At 37.1% G+C, this 22,580-nt stretch overlaps 1 protein-coding gene across 10 annotated transcripts in view; it reads left to right on the plus strand.

The window, feature by feature from the left end:
- Window positions 1-22,580, plus strand: part of AUTS2 (activator of transcription and developmental regulator AUTS2) — a 1,153,302-nt gene that overhangs the window by 500,968 nt on the left and 629,754 nt on the right. For all 10 annotated transcript variants that reach the window (XM_070484474.1, XM_070484470.1, XM_070484475.1 and 7 more), the window contains one exon: window positions 14,702-14,803. In XM_070484474.1, coding sequence (XP_070340575.1) covers window positions 14,702-14,803 — 102 coding nt within the window. The remainder of the gene's footprint in view (window positions 1-14,701; window positions 14,804-22,580) is intronic.

Here is a 22,580-nt window from a genome sequence, read left to right on the forward strand (position 1 = left end):
CATATACTGGTAGTTAAAATGTTTCATTAGATCTTAATGTCTTGCTGTGTTTTTAATTGTTCAGGAATTAGCCTCCAGAATATTAAAACCATCTGTTTGTTATCATGATGAAACAGAATGCTTAAATAGTTATTAATTTGTGTTTCTTGTCTTTTTTTTTTTGAGGGATAATCTGTAAAACTTTGATCCATTTGGAGTTTAGGGAATTTGGAATGTGGAAGTGAAAAATAATTTTTAAACACACCAGTGTTCTGAATAGTTATAGTTTGTTTTTTTCCCTACCTGCTGTGGATATTTTATTTATATTCTTTTTTATATACTTTTTTTTGTGTGTGTGTGAGGAAGATTAGCCCTGAGCTAACTGCTGCCAATCCTCCTCTTTTTGCTGAGGAAGGCTGGCCCTGAGCTAACATCCGTGCCCATCTTCCTCTATTTTATATGTGGGACATCTACCACAGCATGGCTTTTGCCAAGCAGTGCCATGTCCGCACCTGGGATCCGAACCGGTGAACCCTGGGCTGCGGAAGCGGAACGTGCTCACTTAACCGCTGCACCACTGGGCCGGCCCCATATATACTTTTTTTTTTTAAGTAAGATAAGTTGGTTCTTTTTTTCATGATGTAATGAAAATGATCGCAGAGCTGGTTTAATAGTTGATTTAAACTGTAAGACCTCCCATATAACATGCTGATTATTTTATATTCAAAATCAAGACAGAATTGAGACATTTGGAGGAATGCAGGGAAGCTAAAATTTTTTATTATAAAGACGTGTTCTTCCTACTGTGTTCTACTAGCTCTGCATAAAGACTAAGGGCCTTAGTCTTATAGAATCAGGCTCACATTGCTTCTAGTCCTGCCTCTGCTGTTTTCTGCCTTTTGTGACTTTGCTCAGATGACTTAGTCTTGCTCAGCTTTTGCTTCTCCATCTATAAATTGGGAAATACAATTCAATTTACAGAGTTTTGTTGTTCTTAGAAATAATATAAAGGTTGCACATTTGTTTTGTGTAGTAGGCATGTTAATTGCTTTCTTTCTTGGTTACATGGAGCCAGTGAGATATTTTGGGGGCCACTGAGAATGTATGTTAGCACTATACTTTCGAGAACCAGTAGCAAACCTTTTGTTTACCAGCCTTTGACCCTTTGTTGGTAGCCAGACATTGGTGTGTTCAAGTTTTTACCCTCAAAATGAAAATCTCAGCTAGCGTCATCTTATATCTAGTTAACTGCCAGATGTGTAGATCTACAATGGAGAGAACTAATCTACCTTTGCATGAGATCCTAATTTATGTCTCCAAGGGGCCTAGTATTTGTCTTCTCATCTCTGAGTTTGGTTAGGAAATATTGTCAAGTTCTTTCTTCAATAATTTATGCAAATAAGCTAAAATCATGCCAAGAATTGGAAACTACGTATTTGGATCTTTCTACATCTTGGAGAAATGCCATGTGTTTAGACCAAGAATTTCTGATTGTTGGGAAATTTATGGTTCTCTCTGTAAGCTTTCTTTATCTCATCTGTCCCTTATTCAAAATTGGATTATCCCATTTCCTGTGTCTATTTTGCCCAGGTTAAAAAAGGAAAGGCTTCATAACTTTAAATCTTCTGGAGCCAAGTGAAAATCACTTACTATATGGTAGTGAAGTTTGTTGTAAACCCTGAGGCCCTCAGATTCCTCAGAAGCCAGGCAGATGATGCAAATAAATGATACAGGACAATGTAGGGTGTGGGGACCTCGTTAGCACAGTGCTAAAATCACCTTGTATAACTGCAGAGTGAATTCAGCTAGTGCTCCTGTTTCCAGTGGAGTGTGCTGATACTGGAGGTCATACAAACCATTACTCTGCAGTATGACAAAAATAAACTTACACCGTATCCCTAGAAGGTACCTTCTCACTTAAAAATTTATTCAGGAGAATATATTTACTTCCATAACCAATTGGATTTCTTTTTTATTTCTTTCCTGCTTTTTCTCCGCAAAGCCCCCCAGTACATAGTTGTGTATTTTAGTTGTGGGTCCTTCTAGCTGTGGCATGTAGGATGCTGCCTCAGCGTGGCCTCACAGGCGGCGCCATGTCAGTGCCCAGGATCCAAACCTGTGAAACCCTGGGCCACCGAAGTGGAGCGCCCAAGCTTAACCACTCAGCTATGGAGCTGGCCCCTGGGTTTCTTTTATAAATATTATTGTTGTTATTATTATTATTAAATCAGTGTTTGGTAATACACGTGTTTAAATCTTTCTGCCTTTGCGTGGGATATGTTGGAAGAAGGTTTTTGCTAGATTAATTTTAAAAGAAAAAGAAAAGTATTTTTTTAAAGCGCTTGTTAGAAGGTAAAATAATTAGGATTTTTAAATGCTTCAGATTATCCAAATTACTTAAAAGTGGCAATCTCGTCAAAAACATGTATAATACTAAGAGAGCTATTAACTTTTCTTGGTAGTGGTTTTTGACCTTTTGCTGAAAAAGTACTTTTAAAATTCTCAAATGCCAGGATGAAGATTTATTAAACTAACTGTAATTATATGCTACTTTTCATTTTATAATCCTATACCTGACTATCTAAAATATCTTAAATTATGTAGGATCACTGTTCCAAGAACAAACTCAGCAATCGCATTTTTTGAATAATAAGGAATCTAAAGGCTGATTTTGTATAATCGCAAAGCCCACAAGTTCACTAGTGCACATGCCACTTTTCATATTACCACTCAGCTTTTGAGCTCCCCTTATTGACCAGTCCTAAAAGACTAGCTTTTTATAACCCAGACATACTCTTTGTTAATAGCTCCAAGGGCCATTCAGTGGGAGATTTTAAAAACTGAGTTACATGTTGCAGATCTTAAAAGATTATGCATACTGATTAATTGAACTTATTTATTGTCTACTAAATTCTAGGCACTGTTCTATATTCTGCAGATACTGAACAAAACAGATAAAAATTCTTGTTCTAATTTAGCTTATAATCTAGTTGTGGTGTGGTTGAGGGGAGTAGGAAGTTGGAGGAGACAGCGAACAAATAAAATGAGTAAAATATATAATACATTAAAATGTGTTAAATAGAGGCAGGGTCACAATTGTAAATAGGATGATGAGGGAAGTCCTCACTGAGAAAATGACATTTAAGTAAAAGATCTAAAGAAGGGAGAAGATTTGGGCCTAACTGATCGGAAAGGTGAAGTTACTATTAATAACAGCTGGAAACATTGAGAATATTGCTTTAGTCATTTTAAGTTTGAGATGCCTATTATACGTCTAAGTGAAATTGGAAGATGCATCTAGAGCTAGAAACTTGGAATTTTGGGAAGCGATTGGGGCTGAGGATATAAATTAGGCATCATCAGCATGTAGGTAGTATTTACAAGCATGAAACTGGATGAGATCATCAAAGGTAGTGAGTATAGACAACAAAAAGAAGAGGTCCAAGGACTGCACCATGGGGAACCTAACATTAAGAGTTGGGAAGATGTGGAGGACTCATCAAAAGACTGATAAATGAAGAGTGGCCAGAGAGACAGGAGGAAAAGCAGGAGTGAAGCACAGAGCTTCAAGGATGAGGGAGTGACCAGTTGTGTCAGATGCTACTGTTAGATAGGTCAGAAAGTTGGAGACTGAGAGTAACCACTAGGTTTAGCATTTGTAGGTTGTTGATGACTGGTGCTGCCTTTAAAGCCAAGCTAGAGGGACTTATGCCCTGGTCCCTGCTCTGGCCCTTCTTAAGCCATGTCCTTTCCCAGAGTGGTAGAGTTCATAAGGCCAAGAACCTGTGACCACTTGGAGCCCACCACTCCCCATCTACACCATGCTACTGGTTGTCTGGCACGCCAGGATTCCTAGCCCAAATATCCTCAATCTGGCTTTCAAGGTCTATTTCCCGGGTCTGTCCTCCTGAGAGCAGACTGTCCCTCAGCTATGCATATGCCCAAGCCTGAGTTGAGGGCACTGCTAGTGGGAATTGGGTAAAGTGGGCGATGTGGATGGAGCCTGGAGTTGGGCTGAAATGTTATCATATGTACAAGTGAGGCTTCTTCAGATGTGGGACAGAACTGCATTTGGGAAGAGAAGGACACTAGGCCAGGGGCCACCTCTTCTACACTGCCATATTCCATCAAGAAACTTCAAGGAATACAGAGTTCTAAATGAAAACCTGGCCTTCTGTGTTATTATGAATGTTCATCTAAGCAAGCTCAGAGGATAAGATATATTTTCTTTAACACTATATTACCTTGATTTACAACTTTTGACTATTGAGACATAAAGTTTTTGGGTCTCTTGCCCCAAGGTCTGCAAATGCTTCTGATAGCCTGTTGTTGAGCTTGGCAGGAGCAGTTTCATGGCGTATAGGGGACAAAAGCTTCATTGGACTGGGTTTAACAGAGAATGGGAGGAGAAAAATTGGAGATACTGAATAAAATGTTTGCAAGACTCTTTTGTAAAGGGAATGAAAGAAATGGAAAGATAGCAGGGTTTCTTCGTTTTGTCTTGATTCATTGTCTTCTCTTCTAACGTGGGAAAAATAATACCCCGTATATTTGTACTCTAAAGAAAAGGATTATATTAGTTTGCTATGGCTGCCATAACAAAATAACACAGAGTGGGTTGCTTAAAAAACAGAAATTTATTTCTCACAGTTCTGGAGACTAGAAGTCCAAGATCAAGATGTTGGCAGGTTTGGTTTCTCCTAGGGCCTCTCTCCTTGCCTTGTAGATGGCCGCCTTCTCACTGTGCCCTCTCATGGCCTTTTCTCTGTGCATGTGTATCCCTGGTGTCTCTCCCTATGTCTCAGTCTCCTCTTCTTATAAGGACACTAGTCAAATTAGATTAGGGCCCACCCTAATGGACTCATTTCAACTTAATTACCTTTTTAAAGTCCCTATCTCCAAATACAGTCTCATTCTGAAATCATGGAAGTTAGGATGTCAACATATGAGTTTTGGGTGGACGTAATTTAGTCTATAATAGAGACCTCAAATACTCTATAGAACGTGCATTTGTGGGACCTGTGCCAACAATGAAATGTCTATGGCTTTTCAAAAAAGTTGACTATAGTGCTTGCTAAACGAGTTTATTTCTGTCCTCATAGAAGTAATGTAGTCACTAATTGGTGATAAGTTTAGTAATATGCAGGTTGCTAAGAGCTGTAGACTGAACTGTGTCCACCCCCCCCCATTCAAATTCATATGTTGAAGCCCTAACCCTGTCAATGTATTTGGATTAAGGAAGTAATTAAGGATAAATGAGGGTCTGGCCTCGTGGCCGAGTGGTTAGGTTCGTGCACACCACTTTGATGTCCTAGGGTTTTGCCAGTTTGGATCCTGTGCACGAACCTGGCACCACTCATCAAGCCATGCTGAGGTGGCGTCCCACATAGCACAACCAGAAGTACCTACGACTAGAATATACAACTATGTACTAGGGGGCTTTGGGGAGGAGAAAAAGAAGAAGAGGAAAAAAAAAAAAAAGGATAAATGAGGTTGTAAGAGTAGGGCCCTGATAGGATAATGTCCTTTATAAGAAGAGTCACTAGGGCGCTGTAGTTCCCTCTCCCCTCTGTGTGAGGGTACAGAGAGAAAGTGGCTGTCTACAAGCAGGAAGACCATTCTCACCAGAAACCGACCCTGCTGGCACCTCGATCTTGTATTCTAGCCCCCAGAACTGGGAGAAAAGACCTTGTTTAAGCCACTAGTCTATGGTATTTTGTTATGGCAGCCTGAGCCAACTAACATTAAGATACCCATGGACAGAGGAGAACATTTAGCCTTGGTAAGAGTTTAATTTTTGATTGGATTTGAAATGAATTGATATCATAACAGTGGCAAAATGGAAAGAGGTTTGCTATCAAAATTCATGTCATAAAATTTTTGACATCTTGCAACCAAAGTATTTTATATCAAACTAATTCTAGATGTTCATAATCTTGCAATTAAAATGAATAGCCAGTAAGTGTATAGGTTAGATAAGAACAGTGCCTTTTCTGGGAATAAGGTTTTCAAAAATTATTATGGCAAGTTTAAAATGTATATGAAAATAGAAATAACAGTATAATAAATCCGTATGTGTTAAGACATGGCTAATCCTGTTCCATCTATATCAACCCACACTCTACCCACTCCCACACAGATGCTGTGCCCTCATCACCTGGATTGTTTCAAAAAGTAAATTTCAGATATCAAATCATTGCAGCCATGGGTATTTCAATATGTATCTCTAAAAGGCTCTGATTTCTTATTATAACTATATCAAAACATAAACATCAATTTCTTAATATCAGCAATACCTAGTCAATATACTTATTCCTGAGTTTGTCTCATAATTTTTTTCTACTTTGCTCAAATTAGGTTTAAAACGAGATATATACCTGGCAATTGGTTGAGATGTCTTATGTGTCTTGTTATCTCATTCCTACTCTTCTAGTATATTTACCTTGCACCTTATTCATTGTGGGAATGTGGTGATTTCTGGATTTTGCTGATTGTATCCCCTGACGTGTGGTTTAACATGTGCCCCTGTCCTTGCAAACTTGAAGTATCATCTGCGGTGAAACAGATCCAGGTTTGATTTTTTGCGGGGGGAGGTGATGTGTTCTTATATCAGGAAGCATGTATTATCTGGTTTTCTCTTTGTCTGATGTTAGCAGCTATCGGTGCTTGATTCTTTCTTTGCTTAATTTTTGTTTTTAGAAGGTCCTACAAGGGTAACCAATAAGGTACTTTTTTGTTTGTTGGTTTTCTTTTAATATAATTGTATACGTGTGTATTTAAACATGTCTGATGTGTTTCAACTCATCATGTTATTAATGCTATTGATACTCAACTTGTCCCATCTTTGTTTAGTTTTTACCCCTTAAATTTGACTCCCCAAGTCTCTTTGACTTGGTCTTTCTGGGATGACAAGATGTGCCAGACTCATCTTACACGTTTCCTTTCTTAGACTTTGGTTGGCTATTTTTGCATAGTGGAATGGGAAAAACAAAAGGGGTAAAGTGTTTTATATTTGAGGGTGATGGTTATTTTAAAGAACGCTAAGCCATTTAAAAAGTTGTTTGAAAATGTGAATGTTTGTGAATTTGTTATTTTTGCATATTCACTCTCACCAACCAAATAATATTGTCTCAGAATTTTTTTAATAATCAAAATCTCATTTTCAGAAGGCTAGAAATTATACCAAAGTAGTCAAACATTCCTTTATCAATTACTTTTCCATTGCATTCATGTATTGTGTGTGAATTTCTGATCCTTCATATATATATATATATATATATATTTAAGATTGGCACCTGAGCTAACAACTATTGCCAATCTTTTTTCTGCTTTTTCTCCCCAAATCCCCCCAGTACATAGTTGTATATTTTAGTTGTGGATCCTTCTGGTTGTGGCATGTGGGACGCCACCACAGCGTGGCCTGATGAGTGATACCATGTCTGCGCCCAGGATCCCAAAACCCTGGGCCACCGAAGTGGAGCGTGTGAACTTAACCACTCGGCTACAGGGCTGGCCTTCTCTGATCCTTTTTGAAAACAGATTTATCCTTTAGTTCACAGTCATACCCAAGGAATGCCAAACACCTTCAGTTTGTTCAGGCTTTTCTCTTTTAATCTCATTTTTGTACATTCTTTTTTCTTCTATAGTTTAGACTTCCTTTTTGGTAGAAAATGAAGAGTAAGGTATGTTATCATGCCTTTTGTTAACATAATTCAACCTAGAAATAGTACCCAAGTTGTAGATAGAGATATTAGTTATATATCAAGCACTGCTTTTTACACTTCCGTTCTCTTCCCTTCACGTTAAGTTGTAAAGAAATAGTATCGTTAATAGCCTCTTGGGCAAATCGTAGAGTAAAGTTATGATTCTCTTGATAAGCTCTAGAGCACTATTAAGTTCTCTTGTCTGGGTTGAGTGTGTCTGTTGGAAGGGTGTCAAAGTTGGTCATATTGCTCTTGATTGTCTTCATTGCTTCTTGTTTATCTTTGAGACTGTGCAGTCAGATTGATCTTGGCTTAGTTTCCTCTCTTTATTTTGTCTTTGAGTTTTTTCTACTGCTATGAAGTCTGCTGAACCCCTTTAAATGTGGAATAATGTATGCGTTGGGCAAGTGCGTCTCCAGTAGTTTCCATTTTTCAAGCTAATAACACAATCTTCTAGTTATTATTTGTTAAATATTCTTAAATATTTGTTTGGGAACATCACTGCCATAGGTAAGTGACACTCTAAAGTCCAGGCATATCCAAGACCTCTATCTTATTTTGCATTACTAAAATTTGCCTAGTTCTGTTGGAGTGATTTTATGATACACGGATTTAGAGGCAATTTCTCGTTTTCTTGTCTTTGTAAACCCACTGTCATTGGTAGAATTCTAAGATGGCTCTCAAGATATGTGTCCCCTGTTCACTCCCGTGATTAGACTTTTTTATATAGCAGAGTTGGCTTTAAGAAAGGGAGTTACCTTCTATGGGCCTAACCTATGATTTAATCAGATAAAGTCCTTAACAGGGACCTGACTCTTTCTCGAGTAAGAGATTAAACTGATGGAATCTCTTACTTTTTTAAATAAACTGCTTTATTGAAATATAAGTTATATACCATAAAATTCACTCGTAAGTAAAAAATTTAGTTTTATTAAATTTATAGAGTTGTGCAACAATCACTATACTCCAATTTTAGAACTTTGCCATAGCCTCAAATATTTTCCTTGTACCCAGCTGTGAAAGGATGGACTCTTATATTCTTGTGAAAAATTCTGCTAGAACTTGGTAGACTATCCTTTAACCTATTATTAAGTTTAATTTGCTGTATTTCATCAGATTTTTGCAGCTCTTTTAATTAAGATCATTCCATAGTGCCCTCTTCGTTTTGTTATTGTCAGATTTGGGCACAGATTAGCTTTGGATGTTTTTTTCACCCTCTGGATCAAATTTTGTTAAATTTGCTTTAAAACTTTAAAGTATTTGATTATGATTTTGACAGTACTACCATAGAATAATGTTTACTGCTATAATTTAGAAATGTGCTTATCACATTTTTGTAATGATAATCACATATTTCACATTATATATTATTATATTATCACATTATCATTATATAATATATTATTTCTATTTTTGGTTTTTCTTTGTATTCTTAGATTTTTAAGATGTATGTCTCCTTTATCTTTGTGGGTTTTGTTCCCAATTTTAATCTAATTTATTAATTGTATAATTTTTTTTTTTAAGATTTTATTTTTCCTTTTTCTCCCCAAAGGCCCCTGGCACATAGTTGTATATGTTTAGTTGTGGGTCCATCTAGTTGTGGCATGTGGGACGCTGCTTCAGCATGGCTTGATGAGCAGTGCCATGTCCACGCCCAGGATCCGAACCGGTGAAACCCTGGGCCGCCGAAGTGGAGTGCTCAAACTTAACAGCTCGGCCACGGGGCTGGCCCCTAATTGTTTAATATTTTGATTTCCAATTCATTATGTAGTTATTTTAAAAATCTCCTTCCTTTAATTTTCCCTATAGTTGCTTTTTTGTCTTATTTCTTTATGTTCATTATGATTTCTATAATTAGGCTATTTATTTCTGTTATTTCCCATTTAATAGAAAATAAATGAGTTAACCTCTAGCACAGATATTACAGATTCTGTAGAGTTAATTTACATGTTTATAGTTTTCATTTTCTTAACTTTTAAGTGGTGTTTTTGTGATTTTGTCTTTGACTCAATTTTAATTGTGGAGAGAATTTTTAAAAAGAACTTTTTGAAAAAGATTTTTAAAAATATCTAGATGATATGAATATTTAGTTCAGAGTGTTGTCATTAATTTTTATCATAGCAAAGGCTGCTCATGTAATTTTTACATTTCGCAATTTATTCTGATATTTTTTGTGACCTAATACATCTTCAATTGGTGGTAATGTCCCGTAGATGCTCCGGATGGTATGGTCTCTGTAAGTTACCATATTTACTATCTATTGCCTGAGTCAAACTGAGTTTTTTTAACTTCTCTGTCCTTTTTTATTGTTCTGTTTTCTTTCTCCCTGATTAGTAGGATGCTAAAGTCTTCACCTTCTGTTTATTTCCTTTATTATTTAAAATGTTTTTACTATATATAATGGCATATCAAAGTTTATAACTTAATCTCTTAGTATAAAGTACAGGAGTATAAAAGATAAAGAGTATACCTTTTATCACTCTAAAATGTCTATCTTTGACATACGACTTCATCTAGTCATTTATTTCTGTTAAGTCTTTTTTTCTCTTTTTTTAAATTTAGGAGTCCTTTATAACTAACAAATAATAGGATATTTATTTATCTATTTTACCTAATGCAAAGTAGCTGTCCTTGCTTTTTTTTAAGTGAGAGCTTAATCCACGTATATTATTGTTATTATAACCAATATGCTTAGTTATATGCTTTTGCTTTCTTGCTGTTTCCCTTATTTTCTCTCCATTTCTTTATTAATTATGGTATTGATCCTTTTATCTTTCATAATGATTTGGAAGACAAACATTTTTAATATCTAAATTTGCTAATGGTTAACTTTTAAGATTTTCAAATCCTTACTTAAAATTCTTTCTCTGTTGAAGACAATAACAAGATAACTTCTGATTCTATGATCCCCAAGAAATTTCGCATAAATTCTTTGCCCTGCCCTAGTTTCCAGAATTTAATTTTTAACTTTTTGGCACAACTTGTTTTGTACATTTAAAAATACAATATATTATTCATTTCTGAAGAAAATGTTTTTTCTATTCAGCTTTGTTATTTTCTGTATAGTAGTTATTTCCTGTTAGCTCATTTTGATGTGTCAGCTTTTTCATAAAGTTTTTTAGTTTGGTTCTGTGCCTCTCATCTGAACTACCTTTTAAAGCCTAAAGGGATAAATTAGTAGAAATGTCACCCAACCTATGAAACTTTCCCCATTTGGGGACATTTTGAAAAAACAAAACAACATTTTTACAAGATTAAATACTTGCTGCTTTGATGCAAGTGAAGGTGTATTACAAAATTTTGTTGAATAAAAGAAGATTCTGTACTTACTGACACATTTTTCAAGCATTGTGTAGAATTCATTTAGATTCCTATAGGAAAACTCAGCAATCTGAGATAGAATTTATGCTGCTTTTAGAACCAAAACTGTGGTAGGAGATTACTTTTGGATGCTCTACTATATTGCAGTGCATAATTCACATCCTTCCTCTTGAGTTCCAGGCATAGATATCTTCTCTACACACTTTATCTTTCTATGAATTTTGTTTGAAGGGTTAATGACACCTGCTGAGCGTCTAGCATCTTGTCAGAATTCTCCATAATCAAGCTGAAAAGAATGGCACAGTCTGGCTCACAAATCTTGGCAGATGTGCACAGAATTGCTTTACCTTGACTCAATCCAGGTTAATGGGACTTTGTTATATTTTCATTAGCAATGTGAGAAAACTGTGGATCTCTGTTTTCCTAATTAGTGGTTAGTAACAGTTAACTCTATGATGAGATCACAGTTTCAGAGTTTGGAGAATATATTATTGACAATGAGATTTAATGAAAAACAACTGGCTTCTTACTTTTTATAAAAGTTGTTAATCTTATTTATTTCTTTTTGAGGAAGATTAGCCCTGAGCTAACATCTGCCGCCAATCATCCTCTTTTTGCTGAGGAAGACTGGCCCTGAGTTAACATCCCTGCCCGTCTTCCTCTACTTTATATGTGGGACGCCTGCCACAGCATGGCTTGACAAGCAGTGCATAGATTTGTATCTGGTATCCGAACGGGTGAACCCTGGGTCGCCCAAGCGGAACGTGTAAACTTAACCACTGCGCTACTGGGCCAGCCCAATGTGAATCTTATTGATAGATGTGCTGCCACTCTTGACACATACTAGCTTCCTTTAATTTTGTCCGTTTTGTTCTAATTCTGCTGCCTAAACTATATAATATTCTAATGGGAAGAAACTTCTGGAACTGGAGAGTCCATTACAGTAATTTTTAAATAAACGAGGTCCTGAATTATCTCAAGCCTGATAGTAAGAAATCTGATTGCATCAGTTATAGCAAAGCTTTCTTATAGGAGAGCTACCATGGATGCTAGGAGAAATCAATGCAAGCAGATCGATTTTTCTTGGGTCTTTAAATGTTTGAGCCAGCACCTGGCCTTTGTAATGTCTCTTGGTTGTAGGTAATAGCTGGGAATTTCAGGTGAAGGATTATAACCTCTGAGTTAGTTATGCTACCCCAAATGATCCATTGGACATGGCGGAAAATGCCAGTTTTAAATGTATTCATGGGATTAGGAATGAATACTTCTTTGCCTGAAATCTTGTGGTTTAGCTTTAGTACTTACTGTAGTCAGTCCATTTCTTTGAAATATTGAGCTTTCTGACAGCTTAAAATCCTAAGTTTCCTTTAAACTTGATCCTGGCTTTGGAGGAGAAAGGGATAGTGTGGGGGTAGATTTTATGTAAGGTTCTCTGAAGAGAATTCACTGAAGTGCTTTTGCTGGCAGGGCACAGGGAAGGCTAGCAAGCTGCTTCCTATTGGTTTTTCTTAGGTTTTGCCCTTAGCCTAGATCAACATTTAGTCAGATAATTTATGCCAGGGCCACTGGCATCTCTTGTTGGGGCTTGTTGAAGTCATCATTTTCCTTCCATGAAGAAACATGGAAGAGACCCAAATGCAAAGTCTAGATTTTATTAAGCCAGTTGGATATTAAGAAAAGTCTTCACGCCTTTATACCCTTAATTCTCTGCTGGATGTTTCTCACCCTAATTTGGAAGACTGAGCTTTTATATACATCTCTTGATTAAATATTACCTAATAAGATTTCTTTCCTTGTGAATACAGTCAGGTACCACAAATGTATTAAAAATATATTCTATGGAGAATTCTGATATACTGCAGAATCATTAATTCTAGGTTAAATGTAAACACATCAGTGGGCACTAAGAATTAAAATGAAGAGAGCAGTGGGCAGTAGAGACAAGGGTTTAGTCCGAGATCTCCTGCCTGGCTCTGTCTCTTCATCCATCCATTGGAGGTAGCTTCGTCTACCTTTACCTAACTCAGAGATCCAGTGGGATAAGAGTTCTGACATTGCTTATGAATTAGAGGGCCCACTCCACATACAGGTTTCATCATCAGTACAAATGTATTTAACAGTAGGATATTTTAAACTTGAAAATATATCATAATTATCAAGGGCATTTAATGAGGAATGATATGCTAGTTAAACTTTGAAAGCATATGTTAAAAAATAAATATAGAAATAAAGAGCTCTTCAAAGACCATAGTGGAAGAGATAATATCTGAGTTTAAAAAAGTCTTGTCCTGAGAAGCACAGAGAAGGTAAGGCTGAGCATTTGAGACAGAGGAAATCTAGTGTGAAAAAGCACAGAGCAGGAGTGGACATGACATGTTCAGGAAGTTGAGAGAAAGTGATGTTCACTTTAGATTAAATCCTCCTTTATTATAAGTATAAAAGTTAAAACTTGAAGAGAATGACAATATTCTGAACTTTTATTCCATAGTAATAAGAAAAGGCTCATACAGCTTGTATCTGAATTAATTTAGAATTAGCAGGTTAGCAGTAATTTAGGAGAAAACTAAATACTTAAGGGCTTTGGAGGAGACAAAGTAAAATTAGCATCATTTTTCTGGGTTCCATTAGAGAAGTCTGTGTCCATATGTGTGTGACTCATATCCTCATATGGACTGATGGTTTCAATTGTGTGTTTGTTCTCCCCGTCCCCCCTACCCCAAAACTCCCCAGTGCATGGTTGTATATCCTAGTTGTAGGTCCTTCTAGTTCTTCTGTGAGCCGCCACCACAGCATGGCAACTGACAGATGGGTGGTGTGGTTCCATGACTGGGAAGTGAACCTGGGCCACCGAAATGCTGAGAACGCTGAACTTTGACCACTAGACCATCAGGGGTGGCTCTGTGTTTGTTCATTTTTAATGGAAAATCAGAGCTAGGTAAATGTGTAGAACTTCCTGAATGTGAAAATCAGAGTTGGGTAGTTGTATGAAAACTGCTAAAATGTAAGCTTCGTAGGATCAGAGACTTTCTTTTTTATTTATTTATTTTTGGGGGGTTTAACTGTTACTACCAGGCCCAAATGTGGCACTTAATACATATTTGTGGAATGAGTGCTGGCTTAATTTACTTAAGCTGTAGGTCTTGGTTTGGTACTTTAAATATCTGGCAGAGATCTCCAGAATGTTGTCTCAGAAAACAGGATCATTAAGTGTCTTCCCAGAGGTTAAAGCATAAAATGTAGCGTCTCCTCATTTTTCTCCTAGGAGGGGAAAACTTTGTTTCTTGTTCTGTTTTTTTGTTTCTTTTTTTCAGAAGAGGACAGAAGAAATAAAGTGGGAAATCCTAGTTGGTGTAATCTGTCTTTAGCTTATTCAGTGTTTTTGGTCTTTTTATTAGTCACAAAAAATCACAATGGAACAGAGGAGTAATCTGAGGGAAGATTACTTTCCAAGATCCATGGACCTTTGTTAGACTTTTCAAGTGTTTATTTAAGCCTTGCTAAGTCTTTTATCTATATTGACATTGTCATGTTTCTTTCTATCACAGCTTGCCTGGCACTATTCAGAAACTGAGAAGAATGTTAAAGATCAGGACCTTAAATAGTTCACTTTTGACAAAGAATAAAGAACAGGGGTGAAGAAACAGTTGTGTGAGGAGACCACTGACTCTTTTCTTTTTTCTCCTTTCTTTTGCCTTTAGCTCAAGCCAGGGCAGAACAGCTGCAGGGACAGTGACAGTGAAAGCGCCAGTGGAGAATCCAAGGGCTTCCACAGGAGCAGCTCTCGGGAAAGGCTCAGCGATGTAAGTTTAAAAAAAAGGAAAAATCTAACAAAACCACAAGACCACATATCCTTTGGGCAAGTCTCAATTCCCCAACACTCCCATCCTTTCACATCACTTTGTATATCCAGGCATGTTGTTCTATTTTCTAGTTTGATCTAAAATGTGTTTTAACAAATAATAAGGTAGATGGGAATATTTGTCACCTTAGGAACAACAGATTACAAAGGGAAGTGATAATACTATTAATGTTAGTGTTACCAATGAAAGAAATAGGCAGTGCTACAGCTAGGAGACCACGTCATTTAACCATGGGCTTTTTGTGATTTCTTCACCTATGAGGTTGATAACAATCTCTTTGTGCCGTTTTATTCCTGTTGGAAGAGATGACTAACCAGACACTTACTTGGCAAGAGAAGGATTAAATTTCCTGACTGATTTCTGGGGGAGAAGCCATTGTGAGAACACACCATACCTCTTGTGGGGTCTGTCAGCCCTCCAGACCTGGCTTTTGCTTCTCTTCGGCTTCCTATCCACCAACAGGCCAGTTCTCCCTTTGCCACTTCTGAGAACCACCTGGCCCTCCTTGGATGCTCCTGACTTCTTCCCTAATGTGACATGTAACAGGATTCTTGACCCATCTTTGCCCGTGAGAACAACACTTGGAAACTTTCTTGTATAATAGATCAAGTAGGGAGAAATTTTTACTATTGATACCAACAAAGGAACATTAGCAGATTAAGTGAGCCAGTACTCTGAAGAAAGAGACAGAAATTCAGTCTCTGAGTTTCAAGAAGAAGAAGCAGAGTTAGGATGTATAGTAAGTTGCAAAAACCGTCACCTCTTGTCGTCTTCTTTTTTTATACTCTAAAGCAGTTGTCTTCATTATGGTGTACAGGATGATCCAGTGTGTTACTGGAAGAAAATATTAGTAGTTAATTGTTTTTTGTCTAAAAAAAGAGAAGTTATACTTTACTAATGTTCAATTTAATAAGCAGTGAGTAGTTCATGTGTATAATTTATAAACACACGTATCTTAGGAGTGTGCTCAAAACTTTTTTTTTTCCTTCTTCTTCTCCCCAAAGCACCATAGTACGTGGTTGTATATTCTAGTGTGAGTGCCTCTGGTTGTGCTATGTGGGACGCCGCCTCAGCATGGCCTGATGAGCGGTGCCATGTCTGCGCCCGGGATCTGAATCAGCGAAACCCTGGGCCGCCGAAGCGGAGCGCACGAACTTAACCACTTGGCCCTGGGGCCGGCCCCTGCTCAAAACTTTTTTACTAAGAAGTGTTCATAAGCATAAAAGGTTAGAGACTACTGCAGCACATTGAGTCATTCCCTATCATCTCCCATTCATTTTTCCATCAGCCAACATGTACAGCCCCAAAACACAGCCATCTTTCTATATCTCTCAAGAAAATTTGTATGATTTAGGGTCAGATTTGATGTATGGGTGAGTTCTTACAAGAATTAAGTGGAACAAACAAAGCATAATTATTTCTATGGTACTGTTAATCTCTTAGTTATAGATAATCGCCTCCCCTTCTTCAGTATAATATCAATTATATGAAGACTACTAACTCAGTCTTTTGCTGTGAGAATGAGTATGTCTGTGTATAAGAACATTTCTTTGTGTGTTTATATGTTTCATTAATTTTGTGATGGAGCTATATATTATAATAATAAACTTATAACAATATTTTTTACTTAAGTTGTTAGCAACAATACTTAATACTTAAATAGCTGTTCTTCTGAGATATTGTTTTTCTTTTAGTATGAAATCTTATTGGCCCTGGAAATTAAAGTTAGTTAATCATAATTTTATTAGAGAGTGGCAATATGAAAGGCACATTAGTCCAAGGGACAAAAGCACAGTATTGTACAGTCGTTGAGATCTTTTGACTGGTTGCCCTTTTCACAAGATCACTTTTCATTAGATCAAAGGAAACTGGCAAAAGATATCCTGTGTTCATGGATGGGAAGATTCAATGTTATTAAGATGTCAGTATTACCCAAAGCAATTTACAGATTCAGTGCAATTCCTATGAAAATTCCAACAATCTTTTTTGCAGAAATAGAAAAGGAGATACTCAAGTTCATATGGAATGGCATGAGGCCTCTAGTAGAAAACACAATATTGAAAAAGAAGAACAAGGTTGGGAGCCTCACAATTCCCAATTTCAAAACTTACTACAAAAGCTACAGTGATCAAAACAGTATGGTATGGAGCCATCCCTGTGGCTAGTGGTTAAAGGTTGGTGCACTCTGCTTCAGTGGCCCAGGTCCGGTTCCCAGACACAGAACCACACCACTTGTCTGTTGGTTGCCATGCTGTGGCAGTGGCTCACATAGAAGAACTAGAAGGACTTACAACTAAAATGTGCAACTGTGTACTTGGCTTTGGGGAGAACAAAAAGAAAAGAGGAAGATTGGCAACAGATATTAGCTCAAAGTGAATCTTTCCCAGAAAAACAAAAACAAAAACAAGAAACACCAATATGGTACTGGCATCAGGACAGACATACAGACCAATGGAATAGAATTGAAAGTCCAGAAATAAACTCATGCATCTATGGCCAACTGATTTTTAAGATGAGTGCCAAGTCCATTCAAGTGGTAAAGAATTTTCATCAGATAGATGGTGCTGGACAACTGGATTTCCCCATGAAAAAAATGGAGTTGGACCCCTATATCACAACAAATACAAAAATTAACTTAAAATGAATCAGTGACCTAAATATAAGAGCTAAACTGTAGAACTCTTAGAAGAAAACATGGGTAAATCTTCATTACGTTGAATTTGGCAGTAGATTCCTAGATAGGACGCCAAAATCATGAGCAGCAAAAAAGAAAATAGGTAAATTGGACTTCATCAAAATTAAAAACTTGTGCATCAAAGGGCATTATCTAGAAAGTGAAAATAAAACCTGCAGATTAGGAGAAAATATTTGCAAATCATGTAACTGACAAGTGTTTAATATCCAGAATATTTAAAAAACTCCTAGAACTCAACAACAAAGACAAACAACCCAATTCAAAAATGGGCAAAGGACTTGTGCAAAGAAGATATACAAATGGTCAGTAAGCACATGAAGGATGCTCATCATCATTAGTCATTAGGGAAATGCAAATCAAAGCCATAGGAGATATCACTTTACATCTACTAGGATAGTTATAATAAGAACAAAAGGAAAATAACAAGTGTTAACAAGGATATGGAGAAATTGGAACCCTCCTATGTATGTCGGTAAGAATGTAAAATGGTACAGCCACTGTGGAAAATATCTTGGCAGTTCCTCAAAAAGCTAAATATGGTATTACTATATGTCCCACCAATTCCACTTTTAGGGATATACCTAAACAAATTGAAAACAGGTACTCAGATACTTATACACTTATGTTCATAGTAGCGTTATTTACAATAACCAAAAGGTGGAAAAAACCCACGTGTCCATCAACAGATGCATGGATAAACGAAAAGTGGCATATATGGACAATAGAATATTATTCAGCCATAAAAAGGAATGAAGTTCTCATACATGTTACAACATGGATGAACCTTGAAAATATTATGCTAGGTGAAAGAAGCTAGACATAAAAAGACAAGTATTGTATGTTTCCACTTACATGAGGTATCTAGAATATGCAAATTCCTAGAGACAGAAAGTAGAACAGGAGTTATTAGGGACCAGTGGTAGGGGTGGGGAGTTATTGCTTAATGGTGACAGAGTTTCTCTTTGGAGTAATGAAATAGTTTTGCACAATATTGTGAATATAATTAATACCACTGAATTGTACACTTAAAAATGGTTAAAATGTCAAACTTTATGTTATAGATATATTTTATCACAATAAAAATAATGTAAAAAAATTAGGGCTATAGCAATCCTGCCAGTCTTATGTCAAGCTAGTCTATGAAATACTTTGAGTTCACGCAGCCTTTTAATTGACTAAAATTCATACTTTTTGCTACAACATTATTAAAAGATCAAGGAAAAAGTAGAAATGACCAAAAAAAATAAAAAAGAGAAAGAAGCATTAGTTGGCGTTTAGTGAGACGTGAGCAAACCTCCAGCAACTGCTTTCCTTGACACCAGCATTCTGAGGCTGCAGTCTTCCCTCAGAGCTCTTGTAGTCTAACATCTGCTGAGATGAAGCCTTTCGACAAGTCAAGCCACAGAATGATTCTTTTGGATACCAGGGCATCACCTACCCACACAGTATTTTAAAGAATGAAGATGCCCCCATTTCTTTCAAAGGGAATTAGTGACTGTCAGAGAAGGAGGACATGGAGTCAAAGACCACCAGTGGTTTGTTTTTTAGAATATTTCCCATGTCTCTCCTTACCATGCTTGTGCTTTCATTTACTTCCTTGATCATATGGAAAATAGTTTTTATAACTATTTTAATGCTCTTATCTATTGATTGTGTCATGTATGTCATTTCTGAGTCTGTTTCTATTAGTTGCTTTTTCTCCTCATACGGATTGTATTTCCCAGCTTCTTTGCATGCCTGACAATGTTTTCTTGAATGCCAAACATTCAAATTTTTCGTTGAAAATTCACATTCGTGAATTTTTCGTTGCTGGGTGCTGGATATTTCTGGTTTCTATAAATATTCGTGAGTTTTATTCTGAGATGCAGTTACATCACTTGAAAATAGTTGATTTTTCTGAGGTTTGCTTTCACGCTTTCCTGAGTGGAACCAGAACAGCCTTTAGTCTAGAGCTAATTTTTCCCTGTACTGAATACTCTGCCTAATTCCTGATGTATTACACGGTTTTTCCACTGTGACTGGTGGGAATCCCAACTATTCTCTGCTGTGTGAGCTCTGGGAATTGTTCTACCTGCTCCTTCCACTGCTTGTTTTCCTTGCCTCCCACAAATGTGCTCCTGTAGACTCAGGTGAAGACTAGAGGGCAACCTCCTGCAGGTTTCATGATTCTTTCTCTCCGAAGCTCTCTTCTCTCCCATCCTCTGATTTGCAAATTTCAGCTGCCTTGGCTTCCCCTGATTATCAACTCTCCTTTTCAACTCAGGGATACTTCTGGTCTCCACCTGGATCATCTCCCACCCACCCCCCGACCCTCTGGTGGCGTGAAAACTCTCTCCAGGCAGTAAGCTGGGGGCAATTGTAAGGGTCCTCCTATGTATTAAATGTATTAAATACATTTTGTCTACTTAAGCTGCTAACATGGGAGCGTATTTTCAGTCCCTGTTAGTCCATCATGTCCACTACTGGGTTTTCAGCTGAGACACAAATTCCTGTAAGTCTTCTGCTCACTTTTAGTGATATTTTTAGAAGCTTTGGCACTTGAGACTTACTCTCAAGTACAGCTAATCAAGATACTGTATTATTTCAGCTTTGTTATTTTGAATCAGACAGGCAAAAATAGTAAGAATAAAGAATATTTGACTCATGGGTAAAGCTTAAAGTCCAAATGTGCTTGCCTTTTCTCAATTACATATTTCTAAACCATATTGCCAGGTGTGAATAATTGTGTACAAGGACTTTCAGTTTGTCCACATCAAGGAGACAGTAATTTGTTTAGTCACTAAGGAGAAAGTTAAGGAGAATAAGAATATATAAATATTCAAGATAAGTTTTTCAAGGGGGAAATTATTGCATCTGACTTATGCAGAATTTTGTGACTGAGGAAGTTGTCAAAACTTAGTGGCTAAATTTACTTATAAACTTAGTAGATAAAACAAAGCCCCAAATTATAAAATGGTCCTGGGCATTCATTACAGACACGCTAAGTTTTAATAGAAGTTTATTTGTTATCTGTGTGACCTTGAGCAACTTAATCTTTCTAAGCCTTGTTTTCTTTATCTGTGAAATGGGGATAATTTCAGCTGCCTTGTAGATCTCCTTTAAAGATTACATTTGAATCACATAGCACAGTTTTTGGTATATCCTCTGAGTTCAACAATATTTCCTTTTTGCTTCAGATTTAGAACTTCCCTTAGGAGCCTTCTCTACCCTTTTTAATTTGAATTCCCTTGTAGCTGTCAACTTGCTAAGACCTGCTTATCTCAATCATGACAAACACGAGTCTTGCCTCAGAGTAAAATCCTCATTATCCTATGTCTCCTTACCTATTTTTCTCAACCCCCAACTGTCCCTCTTATTTCCCTGTCCCAATATTGGATCCTAGAGCTTGTATCCTCAAAGTCAAGGTCTGTTCCTTCCTCTGTCTTACTTCTCCTGTCCACTTAGTCACTCTCCTTGATCTGCTGACTTTATTTCTGAAGAGGTGTTTGGGTACAATTATCTTCTCCTTGGCTATACTGATGCTTCAGATGCCCTCACTATTTCTTACACGTATGATTCCTGTAGCCTCTCAATGATTTCACCTGCCCTGTCTCTGTTTCCTTTGCACTGTGCTCTACAGTGCTTCCACAGTTGCTTTTCTGAGAGTCAGAGCTCACAATTAAACTGTCTTGAGATATTCTGGACAAAGTCTGCGCTCGTGAGGATTATTTGCAGAGCCCTCCACAAGTGTGAAGCTACTTCATCTTCTCTCTCTCCCTCTACTTCCCCATCTTTGTACCTTATACTTAGTCCCTCTGAACCATTGTTTTTTTCTTGAATAATATGTACTTTAAAATCTTCCTACCTTTGTTTATTCTTTTGTTTCCTTCCCTTTTTTTCTTTTTCTTTTATTCTACCAGCCCTAATGTCACTTCCTCTAGCAAACTCTCCCCACCCCCCTGTGGAAGTAAAATCTTTTAATGCTTTATACAAATGAGTATATGGATATGACTCTAGTTGCTCTCCGAAAGTTTGAGTCAGGTTTTTAGTTATGAGAAGGCAGAAAAATGTTTAATACTTCTTAAGTGTTCCAGACTTTGAAAGAATTCAAAAATTTCAGAAAATAGTGAAAAGAGATTAAATTCTAGCATGTCTTGTGCTAAACAGTTCTCTAATCTTTAGTTCTGTAGCTGTTTATAGTTCACTTAATATGATCACAGTTGAGGCATTTCTTCTACTTCTTCTTGAGATACCCTGTCTCCTACCTCAAAGCTCCCAGATTTTGGGGTTTTATTGACTTATTTATCCCACTATGCTGTCCTTCACCCACCCATGCAAGCATCTCTCCTTTCCTCCCTTCTTCCCACCCTCCCTCCAGACCTTTATTGAGGTTTCACTCTGTGCCAGGTTCACTAGCTGCTAGTAAGGAAGAAACAGACACGGGCCACACCATCAATGAAGTTCACCATATTTAAGAAAATCTAGTCCAGACCTGTGAAGGACTCGATATTATCTTTCTCCTTTTTATCTTTATTTATTTGTGCCAGATTTTCCTTTTCCCTAACAGCTCGTTTGTGTCTTTTTTCCATTCCTGTACTATATATTTATATATTTTCCAAGATAAGTCATTGTTTTGGTTGTCCAGAAATATTTATCAGACACGTTTTATGTGTCAGGTATAGTTCCAGGAGCTTGAGGTTGAATGGTGAACAAGATGAAGCCTCTGCCCTCATGAAGCTTCCATTCTGTTGAGGGAAGGCAAACAACAAAACTGTTAGCAAATAATAAAATGTATATATTATTTCATATTACTCTCTTATGTAATATATTTTTGATATAATACATTTTATGAAGTAAACAAAACAGTAATGAGGGGTGCAAGGGTGTGTATTGCTACTTTAGGGTGTTTGGATAAGGCTTTTCTGAATAGGTGACTTTTGAAGAGAAGCCTGAATAAAGAAGAAGAGATAGCCCTGTGAAGATCTGTGGGAAGAACATTCTGTGCAATAGGAACAAGCTCAAGGCCCTGAGTCGGAGCAAGCA

The sequence above is a fragment of the Equus asinus genome, chromosome 14 (genome assembly GCF_041296235.1).
Source record: "Equus asinus isolate D_3611 breed Donkey chromosome 14, EquAss-T2T_v2, whole genome shotgun sequence".
Taxonomy (NCBI): domain Eukaryota; kingdom Metazoa; phylum Chordata; class Mammalia; order Perissodactyla; family Equidae; genus Equus; species Equus asinus.